The sequence below is a fragment of the Crassostrea angulata genome, chromosome 5, assembly GCF_025612915.1.
Source record: "Crassostrea angulata isolate pt1a10 chromosome 5, ASM2561291v2, whole genome shotgun sequence".
Lineage (NCBI taxonomy): Eukaryota > Metazoa > Mollusca > Bivalvia > Ostreida > Ostreidae > Magallana > Magallana angulata.
The window spans coordinates 23553374-23567810 of record NC_069115.1 but is presented as its reverse complement, the minus strand read 5'-3'; the positions used below and the strand labels follow the sequence as shown (position 1 = coordinate 23567810).

Here is a 14437-nt window from a genome sequence, read left to right as displayed (position 1 = left end):
TGGCAATAAGCACCGGGTCAAGAAGATACGAATCGCATTCCATTCACCAACATAGCATCAACCGCCGTTGCTCAGCGAAAACGAACTTTTTTTTTCTTCTCCAAGCACTTTAAAATGCAAAAATACGCCAACCTTACTGTGCCTTAATCCAACATGAAAATAAACGCATATACAGATCTACGTACGGTCACACATCACTGTTAAATTCTCCAAACTTTACTATACATACATAAATAAACTGTAATTAATTACTCCCCTCTGATCGCGCCCTTTCTCAGTTTTTGGACAAGAAATGTACAGCTGTCATTCGTCCATACTTGAAATGATACTAGGAAAATGAAATAACAGGCCCTTGTTTTTTCAAGTCGTTGTATTCGAAAAAAAAAAAAGTGAAAGCAGTATATAGACGGCCTGGTATTGTTTACTAATGCGCTAGCTTGCATGAATGACAACGACCAAAGACAGGTATATACTACACAGTGCGCTCCGCCTGAGGAAATTTTGGGAAAATGTGTTGTCCTATCACTGTGTCTATATAAATGGCCTTTTCTCTCTCTTTTTTTTTTCAATTTATTTGGCGCATAAGACGTTCTCGCACGCGAAAATGGGCGTTATCACTACCCCCGGGGCAGGGACTGGAAATTGTCTTGTATAATTAATTGATAGATAATACATGTATAAGCCTTATGTAAGTTTTTATCTTAAAACAATCTTAAATTGTCTTAATTAATTCGTACATCATCATTATCGTGATGTAAAATAGGATTTTGTTATTATTATACCTATATAGTTAAACTTTATCATAGAAACAAGTACATGTGTTGTTTTACACGCATGTTATAGATACATGTATATCTTTAAATTTATCAGGTCATAATTTTGAAGAAACTAATTAATTTGACACACCCTTTGTAAATTTTTGAAATCAGAATGCAATTCACATAGATCTTCGCTAACCAACGGTTTTCGGTCCACTCCGTTTATGGGGAGCGGAGTGGACCGAAAACCTTTGGCTATATAGCGAAGATCTTTGTTAATTGCGTTAATATATACTTTTTTATTTATTGGAGAGTGGGAGGAGGTAAACAGAGAAGTATTGTACAAATCGGAAATTGAATCAATCTTATATGTTCATTAGACATACAAATATTATGACTAGTCAAATTCATATTCAATCTAGATTGTAAGTAAAATTAGAAACTGGATCATTTGATGTGCTCAAACATGCGTGGATCTAGAGGGGGTGGGGGTCACACACCACTTCTCCTCCGGCAAAATTCAAATTTCTTCAAATTACATTATAAGATTACCAAAAATATGCCTTCTCAGATCTCTAATAAACGTCGAACCCCCCCCCCCCCCCCCCGCATGGAAAATTTTTCTGGATCTGAGCATGTCAAAAGCGATTAGATATGAGCAGATTAAAATGATCTAATATTTATCTTTTTCATGTATTTATCAGATTGAATTTATTACACTCATCGTGGGTTCTTTTTTTCTCTGCAAAAGAAAGATAACTCTATAAACCCATTTTCCATGCATGTTCTGATATTGGAATCCTAGCATTTATATGTAATTTTCGTTTACAGCGAAAGTAACAGTCTTGTATTTACTGCCACCCGGTAAATTCAAAATTTACAACATGACAGTAATGTGACCAATAACGCAATCATTCTAAACAATGTCTAAACCTATGAAATAGTTTAGATGCCCTGAGGCCACCTCGCTCACATTAGCAACATTGGCAAACCGATTTTACTATGACCCTAGTAACTTTACAATTTGATAGTTCTAAATTCCATATCATTCCAAGAAATTTTGCGCGCACACACACACATCCCCAAATGATCGTTTAAAAAGTTGTATTATCTATCTCCTATGTTAAATTGTAACCCATGCAAGCACATGGCTTGACAAATGAATATTTATAACATACGCTGGCTTCAGTACCAATTATTTAAAAAAAAAATAGCCTTGACGATACACTTATCTAAAATTGGGTGGTGTGAAGCGGACCAACACTTCAGTTAACCAACTAAGATTTTTAAAACTCTTCCCTGGCGTAAAAGCAAAATGGTATATAAATTTTATAAACTTCAAATAAACTTCTTCATAAAAGCTAGCATTTAGCAATGTTAAGACATCGATAAGTTTGTACATACATGTAGATGTCGTTTATTCAGACGAATTATCTCAGTTAATTAATAGGATTTAACAGGCTTAGACTTTTTTTGAATAGTTATGCCTGTTTACACTAAGAATATTGAAAATCAGTATACATGTATTCGTTCTCTATACATAATCGTATGGAGTCTTTAAAAGGAGGGGTTTAAAGAAATTTAAAGAAAGATTATCCATTATATGTGAGAGTGTTTAACTGTGATTTTAACAGCATACAGATGTACATCAAACATGACATGTACCAGCTAGAATATAATAAACAGTTTCAATTTATTTCAAAATCTCTCTGTTTTAAAAATCAGTTTCCCTTGATGAAGTGGTGATTATATTGCTTTATTTAGCTCTTCATTATAAAGTGCAAGTAAAAAAAACCAATCTATTCTTATGCGTATAAAAATAAAACTCATTGCCTTGACCATATACTCATCTAAAAATTTGGTTGTGTGAAGCGGACCAACACAAAAATACCAACTTAAAATTAAAACTCTTCTCTGACCTAAAAGGATTATGATATAAATTTTATAAACTTCAAATTAACTTCTTCATAAAAGCATGCAATGCTTCCATATCAATTTCAAAACAACAACAGAAAAAGAAATTCAAAGCACACACACAAGAAAATCTGTTTACTTTATTTTATACCAAGTTTTCTCATTGTTTGTCACACTCAAAATTTCTTGGATTTGTTTATGTTGAATCTCTCCATGAAATCAAATGTTGATCCAAAAAAAGAAATGCGAAAAAGCTCATAATGATATTAAAAGTTAATTTGACCACTGCCCGTAGGTTAATGTATATATAAATGTATTTTTATTACAAACCATGGATTCTAGAAACCCCACGAAAACTGGTACCCACGAGACGACACAATTGTGAAAAACATTACGGTACTTGCGTCTTTTGAAAGTTTGCATGATGATCTATGTGTATAATTGCAACAATATTCTATTAAATCTTCCGCGCTGTAAACAAATTAATTATCGTCGGACTGGGATCTTGTATGGACTTCGTTTTCGAGGTAGAGCTGGGCCTAATGTATGGCTTCTGACCATCACCAGTGGCTTCTCCACATGTTTCTTGATAGAATCTTCATTGTGCATATCAGACGCCTCCGTGAGAAGCTTTGTTATATCTTCCATCCCGTTTCTTTTGGCAATATCCAGTGGACTTTCCCCATTCTTGTTAAGAAGATCGATTGCCGCCTTATGTTGCAAGAGAATTTTAACGGACGTTACATCTCCGTTTCTCACGGCCATAAAAAGGGCGCTTTCTCCATTGCTGTCGCATTTATTTGCATCTGCGTCATGTTTCAACAGGATCTCTAAAATAGAATCATATCCAATCAGGGCTGCTCGGTGAAGCAATGTTTTGGCCTCATTATCACAAGCATTGACATCGGCACCGTGCTCAATAAGGTGGGAAATCCGTTTATCAGAAACTCCCTGCTTGCAATCAAAAGTCATCATAAGGGGGCTAACTCCTTCCGTATTGCAGGCATTCACGTCAGCAGCGTTACGCAGCAACAGAAACATGGCGTCATCATTCTTATGGCAAACACTCTCATGTAAACAAGTGTTTTCATATTTATCTTGCGGAGCATTTACTCTGGCTTTGTTATCAATTAGCGTTTTCATAATTTCAAAATTGCCTATCCTTGTAGCATAAAACAATGGGGTTTTTCTATCTGAACTGAGAGGATTAACTTTAGCACCATGCTCAATAAGCGTTTTTACTATTTTGAGTGAACCCTTTCCTGCTGCAGCGCTAAGAGGTCCCAGAGTCAGTGGTTTTCCATTGTATTCCGGATCGACTTGAGCCCCTTGGCTTAACAACTTTTTTACCACATCATGAAAACCAGCTTCACAAGCAAGTAAAAGTGGTGAATGTCCTGCTGCTATAATGTTGACATTTGGACGATGATCCAACAGACAGGAAGCCGCTTTTCTATTGCCTCTCAGCAAGGCCAGGTGTAAAGGAGTGTAACCTTCACTTCCGGCACTATTGATATCAATCCCATGATTCAACAGTGTATTGATTGCAGCCACGCTGTTATCAAAACATGTACTCGCATTGTGTAAAGCATTATCATTTTCAGAATCAGATAAGTTAACATTGGCGCCATTTTCAAGAAGATATCTCATGATGTCAACAAAGCCTTCTCTGGCCGCGATTATTAATGGGGTGTCATCGTTATCAACTCTCTCGTTCACATCTTCATCGTTTTCAATCAAGAGTTTCATAACTTTTTCATGCCCATTTCTTACAGCAGCTGATAGCGGTGATCTAGGAAATTCGTCAATGTCATCATCATAATCATAATCATCATCATCATCATCATCATCATCATCATCATTTCCATGGGTAAACTGCTCAGATATGTCTATTTTTGTCGAATCATTATACTTTGCGAATTTCAAAAGCTCATTCGCCACATCGAAATGTCCCCACAAAGAAGCGATATATAAAACATCTTCTCCAGAGTCCGAAACAATAGTTATATCCGCTTTGTGTTTCAGTAAAAGCTTAACGATATCTAGATGTCCATATCTACAAGCATAGAATAGAGAAGACTTCCCGTAGTTATCTTTTTTGTTAACGTCTGCTTTATTTTCGAGTAAACACTGAGCTGTTAACACGTGGTCATGTTTCGACGCAAGAATCAGAGGCGTGCACCCAGTTTTTGTTTCAATGTCTACGTCTGCTCTCCTGTCTAAAAGGAGTTTGACAATTTTAACATTTCCAAAGGTGGCTGCCATGCTGAGTGGATATTCCTTGGACAGTTTCTCTTTTGTATTTACCTTGGCACCGTTTTGTAAAAGAAGTTCAACAATAGCCGCCTTTCCATTTTCAATTGCAGCATGTAAACTTGGAGCAAGGTCTGAATCTTTGAGTATGTCTTTAGAATACTCCAAAAGAAGTTTAACGATGTTTTCGTGCCCCTGTCGACACGCAATGAACAATGGAGAATTCCAGTCACAGACCTGTAAATCTATCTTGGCTCCTTTTGAAAGAAGAATATCGACTATAGGATGATGACCATATTTTGCCGCATAGTACAGTGCCGTTAATCGTTGCTTTGGTGGCCCGTGTACGTTCACGTCAACTCCTTTCGACAGTAAAAGATGAACAAGATCAATGTTGCCACGCATACAGGCAAAATGCAAACCAGTAAGTGCATCCTTTGTTTCTTCGTGAACTTGCGCCCCATTCTCCAGTAAAATTCGGACAACATGCGTATTGTTTTTGCTACATGCAAGCGCAATAAGACCTGGTTTTTGTTCTGGAAAAGAACATTTTCTTACATCTGCACCCATTTTAATGAGACATTTCACAGTTTCTATGAAAGTTTTCTCCTTCCCACTCTGTGATGAAAAATATGAAATACACGATCTTTCCATTGAAAGTGCCAGATATAGCGGGACCTCATTGAAAGATGTCGACAGGTTTACGCTTTCTTGAGATGATATCAATGTCAAAATATCAGAATGATGAAAGGTAGCAGCAATGTGAATTGCGTGAATCTTTTCGTCTGTATTCCACAAATAAGGCGGCTCCTCTTTTCCATAGAAATGCAGAATCTTGTTTGCCAGTTCTGTATTGCCGTTGGCACAGACTGCAGGCAGCAACGGTTGCTTTTTCAAATTCCTGCAACACATTTCATTTTGCTGCAGTTTATCAAACATAGCTAAAAAGATTTTATCGTGGGAAAAAAGTATAGCCAAAACAATCGGTGACAATTTTTCACCCAGAGTGACAAGATCTACTTTTGAGAATCCCCTGAGCTGCATGCGGTTCGTTTTCGCCAATGGTATAAGTCCTATATCTTCTTTAGCTAGTTCTGCCTTGATAGCCATTTCAAGAATCTCTTCTGGATTTTTGTCCACAATTATTTTCTCTATCACTCGATATATCCTTTCATCACTTGTCCATTGACACAAAAATACATCCAGAAATGTTTTTTCGGAAATGTCACTAGATATTCTCTTTGTGTAATCAACGATTAAACTGTCTTCAAAATAGAAATGCGGATAAACGGAATCTTTGTTCTCTTTATCGTTAACTTCAAAAGTAGCAAAGTTTCTGTAGAAAAACCCCGTGCAGTATTCCAGAAATAATTTTGTTTCATTCATGCAATAATAATGAAGACATGTTTGAAACAACAGACTGTTTTGAAACTGGTAAACACCCTCTACTTTTGTCAGAAACGAACCTTCTAATGAATCTAAACTTTCTAAAATATCCTGTGCAATAGTGGTTCTTGGGAGTCCGAATGAATTTAATAGACATATCACGGATTCATTAAGAATGCTAGTTTCATCCTCTTCCTGAACGTCATTTTCGACATCATCGTCTTTAAATGTGCAATCCGATAGAAATTCGTCTTCAGACAACTTATTATCTCCAATAACAAGAAGAAACAAACCCATGTAACTTGCTTGTTCACACTCCTTTATGCGAAGAATTTCATTCCGAATTAATTCATAAGGGCTTCTGAAAAACTGTCTTATGTTTGATCGAAATGTCGCATTTATTCCAACAGTGTGACACAAGGCTGGAAAAGCAGAAGCTGATTCCAAGATAGCATTCATGTCGTTTTTACTTATGCCTGAAGTATCAATGTGACTATCTAAAATTTTCTTTTTCTCCTCCATGGTTGGTGCCAACGACTCTTCATCCAGATTTATAACTGAGTAATTTTGAAACAACGAGGATGTTTGATCGTCGATCAAATTCGACCTGCAGGTAACAATCACCCGTATATTCGGGGCTATTTTTCTCCCATTTAGTCCAATTCTTAGGTAATAGTCAAACTCTTTATTTTGCCTTTGCCACCACTGACATGCTAGTGGGTCTGTTCTGGATTTCCCGATAGGATCGTCGATGACAAATATGTCAAAATCCGTGCCTATCATCTTCATCGGTGCGTTTTCTATTTCATCAAGTGCAGTGCTGTACGAAACCGATTTTCTGTCCATAGAATACCGAAGACCAATAAAGCGTGCAATGGCGGATTTTCCTGATCCAGCCGCTCCGGTTATCAGGACTCTGTCATGTGTTTGGAGTCTGTCGGAAACAATCTTCGACGCTCTGGTTCGGACAAATTTCTTGTTATCATGACTCCATTGTCTCTTTGTCGGTTCCAGCGTCTCCACCCAGTCCCAATCATCCTCCTCCGAGTCTGACATTTTGGACTCCTATCGAACAGTTTCTTCACCACGTATTTACGTGGTCCTTTGGTAGATGTCTGTAAAATAAGAGTATTTCTGTTTATTACCTACATATTATTCAGTAATATGAACCGTAATATCGTACATGCCGGGCCCTCTAATCCTTTTAAACATTAGATCGATCGTCGTTAAGCAAACACTGCTGTTTCTACTTTCACTTCTATTGTACTCCACTTACAGGTATTTAAAATATCTCCTTTCGCCACACCGTCTACATAGAACCAATGATGTTTCAAAGTCTTCATTAACATTTTATTTGGTACGAGTTGATAATAAGGTGTGAATATATTTCCTTTCCTACATTTCATTTAGCAATGTTAAGACATCGATCAGTATGAGTAGATGTCGTTTGTTCATAGGGTTAGATCAGTTTATTAAGAGTTAATAGGCTTAATAGGCTTTTTTGAATGGTAATGCCTATTTACACTTTGCATATTGAAAATCAGTGTACATGTATTTGTTCTCTCCATATATAATCGTATGGAGTCTTTAAATGGGGGTTTAACAGAAATTTCAAGAAAGATTAGTCTTTGTAAGTGGGATTTTACCTTTCAAATTTATTAAAACAGCATGCAAATGAACATCAAACATGACATGTACCATCTAGAATATTAGTATACAGTTTCAAATTAATTTAAAATGTTTTCAGGATCAGTTTCCGTTGATGAATTGGTAATTATTGCCTTTTGCAGCTCTTTATTATGAAGTGCAAGTCAAAGACGATTAAAAAACGCTTGCTGATGGTAAAAATGAATCCAAGACAATTAAGCAGTTCCTAAATTAATCACCATAACACTAAGATGGCTGTGTCTGTGTGTGCGTGTGTGCTGCAAATTTACCCTGAATCGATCCTCATACATGTGGTTATTAGATGCGATATATTCTAAAGTGACACAAGAGTTGTCTGTCTTTCTAAATCCCGGTAAAACGAAAGTAGATCTAAATTTGAATTTTTAATGCGAACAGTTTCGAAAGGTAGGCAATTTTAGATTTTCAAGCGATACTATTTACGTTATAGTCAGTTGAGTTAAGCCTTTACATTCACAATATCATCATTGAAACTTTTGAAAAAATGAAGTTTTGCCATTATGTACTGGTACTGGAAATTATGCCCCTGCCAAACTGTTGAAAGAGTAAACATTAACAGCAATGGGTTTTTTAAAAAAGAAATAAATAAAACTATATACTATTATATATATGGTCATAGCTGAATTATTGATGTACATATATGTAACCAGTATCTTAAACATTTGTTTTAAAGATAAAACTGATTAAAAATGATCTTGGTGATTTTGTAGTTGCATGATCATCCGGCATTATGAACGATAGCAAACCGTCCAACACGTACAGACCATTTGCCAAATTAGCCCAGTTTATGAAACAAGTACATGCAGTCGACGACGAAGATCTGCAAGACTCATCTAGCCTCCACAAAGCAGCTCAAGCTGGAAATGAGGCCCAAGTGCGAAAAATACTTGCAGACGGATGTGACGTCAATTTAGAAAATGACGATGGTCAAACGGCCTTGTACGTTGCTTCAATGAAAAGTCGTGAAGGAATTGTAAGAATTCTTTTACAACATAAAGCAATCGTAAATACAACAAATAACCCACTACTTGTTGTAAAGGACGTTGCGACGGCTAAGTTGTTAATACAAGCCAATGGCAATCTACATGCACGAGATGAATACGGGAATACCCCCTTACATAAGGCCATTTTGATTGGAAATAAAGAGTTGATAGAGTTATATTTGTCCTTCGGAGCTAATATTCATGTCACAACTGCAACAGGACATACAGCTTTACACACTCAAAGTTCTTCATTTTTGGTTGAACCATGGGGTTCAAAATTGACACAGGAATTGATTCAAAGAGGTGCTTCCGTGAACTGTAAAGATTACCAGGGTAGGTCACCTTTACATTTAGCAGCTATTAATTATTCCTTGGAGAAAGAAGAAACAATTAGAATTTTGATCAAAGCGGGATCTTCACTGACAGATCTAGACATACAGGGTTTCAACCCTTTACACCATTTCATTTCGCAGTCACGAGGATGTTCAGAGATGGACGAGACACTTGCTATAAAATTCATCGACATTCTATTGGCTGACGAACAATCAGTAAACTCCGTTACAGCAATTGGACAAACTATTTTGCATCTTTCCATCAGTGATTTACCCTTCCAGATTCTTCAGTATCTTGTAAAGAAAGGATGTCGACTTGATATTAAGGATAGTCGAGGTCAGTGTCTTCTGCATTACGTTGTGAACAGAGAGGAGGAAATCACAGACGTGCTTAAATATTTGTTGAACATGGGATTAAAAGTTGACGATTGTGATGACTGGGGACAAACAGCCTTGCATCTTGCTATAGAGAAAAACAAGAAGAAACTTGCGGTAGCGCTGATCGACTTTGGAGCAGACGTAAACGTTAAAGATGCAAATGGAAGACAGCCGATACATATTGCTGCCGAACATGGGTGGGATTCTATTCTTGATTTTCTTATTGAAAGGGGGGCAAATATCAACTCAGCAGACAATTACATGTCTAGTCCTTTTCATTTTGCTGCCTGGAACAATAAGTCTTCTATTGCATATACTCTCATCAAGACAGGCTGTGACGTAGAGACCCGGGATTCCTGTGGAGAAACCGCTAAAGAAGTGGCAGAATTCCGCTCAAGTTTGGAGTTTTTGCAAGTTTTTCATGAACAATATAGGGAAACTGTACAAAATCAGAAAAAGGTCGTGAAACACGCTAATAGATTATTACAGCTAAGTGAGTTTGAAAAGCTCATTGATTCAAACGAGTCTTTGAGAGAAACCGGAAATTTGAATGAGTTTCTTTGCAGCCTTATATCTACTCCGCCTACAGGAATTTTATATGAAGAACCAGAGGCTGTTGAAATTCGAAGAGTTGTCAACAATTTTGCATTACACGCTGCAAATGCCCTTTGTAAGAGTGATCCAAAATTGAAGTGTACAGTATTCTCTGCTGGAAGTTCTTTTGAAGGAACAAAAGCATTATATCCGGATGAATTCGATTACATTGTTTGTTTTGATGAACTAAGCGAGGATATATATCCACAGCATCAGAAAGAAGACGTGAGAGAAAGTTTTTTTCTTATCCCAGACAAAGAAGATAAGAAGAAGAACCCGCCCGAAGTTTTAGAGGAAGGAATAGACTTTGAAGAAACTATTACGTCTGTGTCTGACTACACCTTGATATACTTAAAGGAGGAGACAAAATACCCATATCCAGAGCTAACAATAACGGAATCTAAAATGGTTCCCAATCACACGATGTTTCAAACGTTTACACAACGTGTTTCTAATATCGTTTACAACGAAAATTTTCCCAAAGATCACCGACTCCTTATAAAAGACATAAGTAACGATCCAAAGATAGTGCTGCTCTGGAAAGGTTCAAAGTACAAAAGCCTGGAAATTAACGTCGATCTTGTTCCAGCAGTTCGTTTGCCTTCGTGGCCGAACAAATCTCGAATCAGTTCGATACTTCTCGGTCCGGATCTACAGAATTTACCATGTCTAGCAGTACCAAAAATGACTAGTCATCACGACGAAAACCTTTGGCGGTGTTCGTTATCACTCGTAGAGACAGCCATTATGAGGAGATGTCGCCCCCATATTAGAAACAGTTACATCGTCGCTAAATCTTTGGTTGCCTCATCAATATGTCCCCTGGTGAGTTTTGGCGATTATGAAGACTTTAAGAATCACTACCGAAGCTGTCGCGACAGCATGTCTTCTGAGGAAGATTTCGAAATGTACGAAGCAGTTGGAGATCTGTTCCCATCATATATTATCAAAATGGCGTTTCTTCGTGTGATAGAAGAGAAGGCTGCTCGAGACGGTGTCCAGTCTGTCTTTGAGGAATGTCTTTATGTGAGAGATCCTCTCTCTCAATTGACGCTCCAAACTGACACTGCTGCCAAGCAAACCTCCGAAAAGTGCAAAGATTGTGACCCCGAAATTGTAAAGAGTGTGTTCGAGAATTGTAAGGAGTGGCTGTCTGGTCGATTTGTACCGTCCTTTTTCAACCCTCGACATAATGTGTTGGGTTCTAGGCTTCTTGAGGAAGATTGTGATAAGTTGCAGTATTTCATCAAGTACTTAGTCAAACTTTTAAACGAGAATTAGATGCATTAATGGGATATTGAAGAATAATTATGGTTCTTAAGTGGAAAATGATATGATCGTTTATAACCATACCATATCCCATTTAGAGAGATCTGTTTATTTATAAATCAAATAAATTTAACACTTTGTTAAAGTTGTTAAAATCATGCATTTTTAAGAATTTGTTTTCATATACATGTAGATGTTTATGACTTTAAATCGAGTCAATATTTCATTGCTGTAGTCAGTATATCTATAGTTGTCGATATTTTATCATACTTTTGAATGGTTGGAATAAGTTGATGTTCTGTGCGACTTTTCACAATGAATATTTTACATAGAAATAAATATTCTTACTGGTCATTAAATCTTCTTTTTCTTAACTTTTCATTGGTTTCAATTTAAGATTCGGTTTGGGTATATAAAGCTGTCTTCAGTCATTTATTCTCAAGGTTTTTGACACAAACTTTAAACTCATTAAATTTGGCTGTCCAAAACACATCACATGCAAAGACTTTATTGTGAAACAGAGAGTTCGACATTTTTCTCTTCCTTCTGTTCATCGTTTAGAAAAGGATAGAATGATAGAGAAGTCCGACCAGACCAAATAACCTATTTAATTCAGAACTCAAGAATGTAAGATTTAAAATTGACGTATAATTTCAGCCATAAGTGCCTAAAATTTAAGCATTGGATGCTCAATTTTTGAATGACGTCAGTCCTGTAACACACCAAGCTGTAGAGACAAATTGAATAAGCGCAGTATGATAATATTTGACTGCATGCGCTGCCTGGTCATGCGCGGCCTAGTGTTTTATAGGACCGACGGTATCCAGAATATAGCATTCAATGCTTATATTTATTTTCATTTTGGTGTTAACTTTTATGAACTATTTTTGTGGTGTCGCTTTAAAGCCCTTACATACGCTCTTTGTCAGGGATGTAAGTAATTAGATAGAACAGTTATAAAACAAGTACTTAGTCTGCTTCTGTGAGTAAAAATATAGTGCCAGAAACTTTGGAAGGAAAACTATTTTTTGAAATAGGATAATTATGTATGATTTATTAACGATTATTTTTTTTCACCAAAAAATACGTGTACATGTACGCATCGTATTGGTTAAGTAAGTTTGAACGTTTTATTAAATGTTACAGTGAGATATTTATTTAAAACGCGTGCTAAGATGTATACTTGTTCGCAAACACTGGTAAACAGCACGTACTTGTGCTCATAGGCCGTGGTCAGATTGGACGGATATGTTATTGAATTATAATGAACGTCATAGATTTCCAATACACACATAAGGGGAAATATACATCGAATGTATAGAAATAGAAGAATTTCTCTTAGAAATGAAATACACCCAAACCCTTACCCCACCCAAAATAAACAAACAACCCCCCCCCCAAAAAAAAAAAACCCCAAAACAACCCACCATTATCATTATAACGATTGGATCAGGTTTTTTTTTTTTTTTTTTTTTTTTTTTTTTTTTTTTTTGCAAATTCAGAAAGACTTGAGATAAAATCATACGCCATATGCAAAACATTAAAGCTATATTTGCCTGTTATGAATTTTTCAAGAAGAAATATTTGTATGTGTGTTTTTTTTAATAAGGCAACATATCGGTTATGAGCTTTCTGCAAATCACAATATTTAAGGAGGCCGACTTTAGTTTGCATTGCGCATGTTTTAGCGCATTCTAAAATAATACAGTTGATTTATACTTCTTATGATTTTTTTTCGATATCATTTATAAAATTGAACACAATAAACAAAATACAAATAAAAATATCTAGATTTTTAAGGAAATTTTTATTTTTAACACGATTTTTACGATGTGCGGTAGGGGCGCATCGCCATTGCACTTTTATGACGTTATGATAAAATGAAACTGTGTAAGAGTATGTTATAAGAAATAACATAAAAGTAAAAATTGTACGCTGTTGAAATTTTAAATACAGACTGATGCTATCCTCGAGGACATTTCCTCATTTTTGGAATGAATCCATTATACCAATCATCATTCGTGATGATCCAAATATATAGCAAAAATTGGTGCATTTTAATATTTTGAGATGGCCCCCACTAAAAACCAGACGGTAGAATTTTGTGTTTTTTACATATAAGGTAGGAAATGATATTACTAATCATATATAACAATTTGAGAAAAAAAGCTATTGTAGTATTTTTTAAAACTGCTTTGATGTGCGGAAAATGACAGTTTCCTATATATTCCTATAGTAAATGTACCTCTATTTTGAGATGGTCCCTAAAAAGAACCAGACGGTCGATTTTCATGAACCTTCGCAAATAAACTAGAGTTGGTTTAAATTACTTATGGTTAAAAAATGAAGAGTTATGCTACTGTAGTTTTTCCGCAAAAAAACCCAAATCGGCCTCCTTAATTCAAACGCATTTGAAAATATCAAATATGTACATGTATATATATATATTTTTACAATCTGGTATAGACTGCAAACAACCTGCAGCTGGTTTCAGAACTATTTCATGTATCAGGTGATGTCACAAGCTTTCATGTATCAGGTGATGTCACAAGCTTTCATGTATCGGGTGATGTCACAAGCTTTCGTGTAACAGGTGATGTCACAAGCTAGCTTTCATGTATCAGGTGATGTCACAAGCTTTCGTGTATCAGGTGATGTCACAAGCTTTCGTGTATCAGGTGATGTCACAAGCTAGCTTTCATGTATCAGGTGATGTCACAAGCTTTCGTGTAACAGGTGATGTCACAAGCTAGCTTTCATGTATCAGGTGATGTCACAAGCTTTCGTGTATCAGGTGATGTCACAAGCTAGCTTTCATGTATCGGGTGATGTCACAAGCTTTCGTGTAACAGGTGATGTCACAAGCTAGCTTTCATGTATCAGG

At 36.3% G+C, this 14437-nt stretch overlaps 2 protein-coding genes across 2 annotated transcripts; one reads left to right on the top strand and one right to left on the bottom strand.

The window, feature by feature from the left end:
- Positions 1 to 2792: 2792 nt before the first annotated feature.
- LOC128186035 (serine/threonine-protein phosphatase 6 regulatory ankyrin repeat subunit B-like) lies at positions 2793 to 7583 on the bottom strand. Its single transcript, XM_052855760.1, has one exon. It carries the CDS (start codon positions 7365 to 7367, stop codon positions 3159 to 3161), a length of 4209 nt encoding a protein of 1402 aa, XP_052711720.1. The 5' UTR covers positions 7368 to 7583; the 3' UTR covers positions 2793 to 3158.
- A 1128-nt stretch (positions 7584 to 8711) lies between these two features.
- LOC128186335 (ankyrin-1-like) lies at positions 8712 to 11901 on the top strand. The gene has a single exon (XM_052856136.1). The coding sequence runs from the start codon at positions 8728 to 8730 to the stop codon at positions 11563 to 11565; it is 2838 nt and encodes a 945-aa protein (XP_052712096.1). The 5' UTR covers positions 8712 to 8727; the 3' UTR covers positions 11566 to 11901.
- Positions 11902 to 14437: the final 2536 nt, after the last annotated feature.

Coding starts and splice junctions, on each gene's coding strand:
- LOC128186035 (XM_052855760.1), bottom strand. CDS start 7,367: ATGTCAGACTCGGAGGAGGATGATTGGGACTGGGTGGAGACGCTGGAA.
- LOC128186335 (XM_052856136.1), top strand. CDS start 8,728: ATGAACGATAGCAAACCGTCCAACACGTACAGACCATTTGCCAAATTA.